General features: G+C 36.4%; 1 protein-coding gene across 1 annotated transcript; it reads right to left on the bottom strand.

Moving 5' to 3' along the window:
- Positions 1–2,029: 2,029 nt before the first annotated feature.
- On the bottom strand, positions 2,030–4,617 carry LOC144544853 (uncharacterized). The gene is made up of 5 exons (XM_078293391.1): positions 4,437–4,617; positions 4,071–4,237; positions 3,239–3,521; positions 2,936–3,141; positions 2,030–2,346 (listed from the first exon to the last, which is right to left on the bottom strand). The coding sequence occupies exons 1-5, from the start codon at positions 4,535–4,537 to the stop codon at positions 2,177–2,179; spliced, it is 927 nt and encodes a 308-aa protein (XP_078149517.1). The 5' UTR covers positions 4,538–4,617; the 3' UTR covers positions 2,030–2,176.
- Between the last annotated feature and the right edge of the window lie 303 nt (positions 4,618–4,920).

Genomic DNA, 4,920 nt, shown 5'->3' with positions numbered 1-4,920 from the left:
TGATTTGGACCTTGGCCCATTTTCTGGCCCAGCAGCGTAGCCAACATCGACTCAAGTCGGTCGAGTCGGTCATTTTCGTTCCGACTTGGTCCTGTCGCTTCAATAGCGCCGATATTTTTGTCCCCATCATCTCCATTCGCTCCCTTCACTGAAGTGAGGCCCTTTCTCTCCCCCTCTTTCAGATCTAGGTTTCTGAGAAACCCTTTCTTCTTCACCGCCTCTTGATTTCTCTTAGGTCGGAGGTGGGGATGAAGTACCCAGCACTTCTCTTGAGTATGGCCGTCCCTCTTGCAGTGAGAGCACCTGTCAATCTCCCCCTTACCCCTTCCTTTAGCATTGAGGTGTTGGGCTGAGAAGGCATGAGCCTCCGGCTTTGGGTTCAAGTCGGTGGTTTTCATCGCAACTCGCCTTGTTGCCTCTTGCCGGATGCGGGCTGTGACATCATCGAATGTCAGTTTCTCTTTGGAGAGAAGGATCTGAGCTCTAATGGCTTCATAACTCGAATCAAGGGCAGCCAGGAAGGTGTATATTCTGTCCATTTCCTCTCTTTCTTGGAGCACACTAAGGTCAGTGGTTGGTGGTCTATATAATTTGAGCTCTTCGTATTTGGCTATTACAAGCCCGATTAATTCTGGTATGTCTCTTGATTCTTGAGTGATTTGGACTATTTCGGTTTTTAGTTGGTAAATTTGAGAATGGCTCGTTTGATCACTAAATTGCTTCTCAATGGCTTGCCACAGCTCGGCTGATGTTTCGCAAGTCCAAAAAGAAGTAGATAGTTGTGGATCAATGGAGTTGGTAATTAATGTCATTGCTTGGCTATCTATCATCTCCCACTCTTCTTGATCATCCTCCCCCTGTGTGGGTCTTTTTTTGCTGCCATTGACATACCCGAGCAATCTTTTTGCTTTGAGAGTAACTCTGGCTGCTTTGGCCCATGATATATAGTTTTTTCCATTCAAAGGAACATTGGTTAATTTTTGAGATGAATTGAAATCGGCTTGATGCCTGATTATTGTGGTGGTTTCCCTCAGATCTGGAAGGATTTCTGCCATTTTGACAGTGCCTTTTTTTGAATTTTACCTGGTTGAGGGATTTTGAAGAGATTTTGCGGAAGCCTTGGTTTGGATCAGAGAAGCTCTGATACCATGTTGAGTTTTAACACTTGAAATCAGAGAACTTTTATATGATGAAATATTGTATATATTTCTTATATTGCTTTCTCTGTGTACACGGCTTATATAGCCAGAGTTATAACAGTAAAAAATCCTAACGGTACAGTCTCTAAAAAAGGAATAAATAAATTGAAGCTCCTTAAATGTGAGCTCTTTATTTTTTTCCTAAAAAGTGCCTATGACGAAAATACCCTCACGGGTCTGAGGCCTTTATTTCTCAACAGCTTCTTGTTATTTGTTAGGCCCTTTTCGCTGTATTAGGAAGCTACATAGTTTTTGATGGGCCTAGCTAGCAAATAACAGAATCATGTAAGAATTTGGAAAATTATCATAATGGTCCTGATATTTACTGATTGTTCCCTTCAATTGATTGTTTTTTTCAATCCACAATCCTTTTCAAGAAACCAACTTCACATTATAACATTCGACATAATCAAGTTCATTATGTTGAGGTAACGGAATATAATTTTCCCATCTGTAGTCTTACCAAAGAACCTCCTTGTACTATGTTTCTTCATTGATTGAGAATATTCACAATTTTTCCTTTGTTTTTAATATATTTTCTTCTTCAGGTTATTTTTTGGCAAATCTTAAGGAAGATCGAACTATTTAGACCCAACTTTTGATCAGGCTCTGTCTAAAGTCCTTCGTAGAGAAAAACTCCCCTTTTTATTTAATCAGTTTAGACCTATTTTTATATTCCAAAATTGAGAAATATATCTATTCTTTTGACATATAAGCACTTCCCTAATTTGGCATCCAAAAGAATTATTTGATAAACAGGATCATTGCTTCAAGTCAAATTTACATAAATGATGGTATTTCAGTTAAGCCAATCAGAATATACTAGATACCCAAAACCACAAAAAAGTAAATTATTCCACTGAGGATATATACAATAATAAAAAAACACAAGAAAGTTCGAGCTCATATATAGGCCAATAAATCACAACGAAAGTATGAGCTCATATGTATATATAGGCCAATAAATTGCAAATCCTTCAGGATGAACGATCTTTTTCAGAACCTAAAACACAGACTGAGGCTTCAATGGTGCATGTTCCTTTGATGAGGTATCCATTTGATGGGGCTTTAAAGTCTTCGAGTCTTAAGAATTCTGAAATTCCCCAGCTTGTAAAGCTCGGCGTGAAATTGCAACGGACTACAATTACAAATTACAAAAGTTACGGAACACAAATTAGCAATACGAAATATTTGAATACTTCTTGCAAATGAAATGAGTCAAAATTTGAACAAAAATATAAGCTAAAGTACATGTACTGAATTAACAATAAACCTGACCCCAGTTTGATATTGAATGGAAAACAACTTGTGCATTTTGACATGAAAAGTTAAACTGTATGTTGGTATAAACTCAGCAATACTGCACTGCTTTGTGCCAGTATGTAAAAGGTTGAAGAGAGAAGAATATTTTTCTGAATAGAAACAATGCTTTATTTCCTCTCTTCCTCAAATACATAGAGTTCTACGATATTTATAACAGTACAATGTATCTAAATTAGACACCCACAACTCCCTAAATTAAGCACCCACTACACAGCAGGCTAAAAATAACTAACCACTATGCCTACTGTCCTAAAATAACTATGCTTAAAATAACCAATGCCTAAAATAACCCATGCAGTTTTTATGCCTGTAAAAACTGATTCACACATGCTCTAATCAATTTGAATTAATTTTTAACACTATATGTTATGGAATAAGTGTTGCAAAAAGAAATTAGGTAAAATGAGACTAACATTTTTCTTGGAAAGGATCAACGGTTTGAGTGCCATGAGGATCGTTTCCGAGTACCCCTTGAGATTGTCTTTTGATAGAGAGAACTGTCTCAACCATCACACCACTTGATGGGGGAAGCTGTGATACAGATTTGTGCTCCAGTTCCAAGTAAAGAGAGATATAGTTTTTGTTCGAATATTTACCTTCTGGGTCTAGACGTATTCTCCTGATTATTAATAAAGTGTATCAAACTTTGTGCATGTGGTCCGATAAAGCAAGAGAAAGAGACAGAGAGAGAGAGAGAGAGAGAGTTCATCACATACCAAGTGTATCCACCAATCATAAATGGCTTGGATAAAGCAAAAGGTCTGCTTAGCTGAGAAAAATCCTCAATGTACCAGCTGTATGACCCGCTTGACTTGTTTTTCTGTATAAAACAGACCCTCTCCACACCATTACAAGGCACCTTTTTTATTTCGATTAATTCTACGCCAACTGCTATGGAGTCATTCAGCAGAAAACCTAAGGATGGATTTTTCAGTGTCTTGAGCGGAATCATGCACGGCACCTTAGATCGTTCACTAGTTGTCAAGTATGTGTGACTAACTGTAATTATAGTACAAAATTATAAGAAAACAGAAGCAGTACGTCTACTGAATTCTCAAAACCTCATTAATATTATATCAACGACATTATCGATTATGCAACACAGCCCAACCCTACCCAAATTTCATAAATAGAATTTCTAGAACAGCATATATGTTATGAAGTTGATGTTACTGGATTGTTTAGGAAACTTCTAGAATTATTGATATTTTAATAGAATCTAAATATATACGTAGGAATTATAAATAGAACACCTTGATCCTCATTTTGTATCGAGAAGACAAAAAGCAAGCACGCAACATACCACAAATAGAGAGTATTATAGTAGTTTGAGACTTTGAGGTCTAGGATATTATGTTTGTACTGGTGTAATAATATTGGAGGTTCTATGATTTGATAGTAGAGTTGTAATTAATATTGTTAAGGAAGTTATAAGAAACTTTGGAGTGTTTAATAAAATATATGTTGTTTTATATAGTGTTCTTCTCTATACTCAATGGACATGTTTGCAGCAAATATAAATATCAACTTTAAAATAGCAAGTCCTACCTTCACGTTCTATGTGCTTCCCGTGTCGTTGGTCATGAATGAAAAATTTCACCTTGGTTTCAAGCATATAGCTTGGATGTAATCGTCTTGCCCTAAGTTGAAGTGACATATGTTTCTCTGAATCTGTGGCCCCACTCATCCTATCCATTGGATAGACGGCCAAACACCTATATATATAAATTATAGGCAAGGGAACGAAGCACATCATATGTATGTTTTGTGTCTATTAATTGGATATTAATTCATTTTATGTATAATAAGGTTCCAAGCACTTGGAAGCATTTGGAAGAGGTAAACTGAACATTAACAGAGGAAAATAGAAGTTCACTGGGGAAAAAGAATCATAACAAAAGGAAATGATCGTACCAACAGATGCCTAGCATTTCAAATGAAGTATTAGTGGAGCCTTTTCCCTGCTCCAAGAGAGATTTGAATCCATCTATTTTCCATATAAATACATGCTTCATTGGTAATTTATTTTCATCAGAAACATCGTTTTGAGCTTCTTCTTGGTGATTTGATTTCTTATTAGTGTCCTTGCTCCCTGCGACAACTGCAATTTTATTATTGTTATAGCAAATCCAAATTATAACAACTGGTCAAAAGGAACAAATGTTTAGTTAAAAGAAGGGAAAAATAGTACTTAATTAGATGAGATCTTACAGCAAGAATATGAAGAACCCATCTCTCTCTCTCTCTCTCTCTATCTCTCGATCTTGGTGTGTTTTAGCTCTGTGGAAAAAAAATGACAATGGTTTTGGGGGGGTGAAGATATTAATTAGTACTACTTTTTTTACCAACACAACCTTTCCAGATATTTTAATTCTGTCGACGACTTTACCCTTAGTTT

Source organism: Carex rostrata, chromosome 27, assembly GCF_964058835.1.
Source record: "Carex rostrata chromosome 27, lpCarRost1.2, whole genome shotgun sequence".
NCBI lineage: Eukaryota > Viridiplantae > Streptophyta > Magnoliopsida > Poales > Cyperaceae > Carex > Carex rostrata.
The sequence above is the reverse complement of the archived record's forward strand: the minus strand, read 5'-3'. Positions and strand labels throughout refer to the sequence as shown.

What these genes read in the sequence shown, in the direction of transcription:
- LOC144544853 (XM_078293391.1), bottom strand. Translation starts at nt 4,537, where the DNA reads ATGAAGCATGTATTTATATGGAAAATAGATGGATTCAAATCTCTCTTG. An exon ending in GAAATGCTAGGCATCTGTTG is followed by an intron (nt 4,238 to 4,436) that starts GTACGATCATTT and finishes TTATATATATAG; the next exon opens with GTGTTTGGCCGTCTATCCAA. An exon ending in TGATCCTTTCCAAGAAAAAT is followed by an intron (nt 2,347 to 2,935) that starts GTTAGTCTCATT and finishes TTTTGTAATTTG; the next exon opens with TAATTGTAGTCCGTTGCAAT.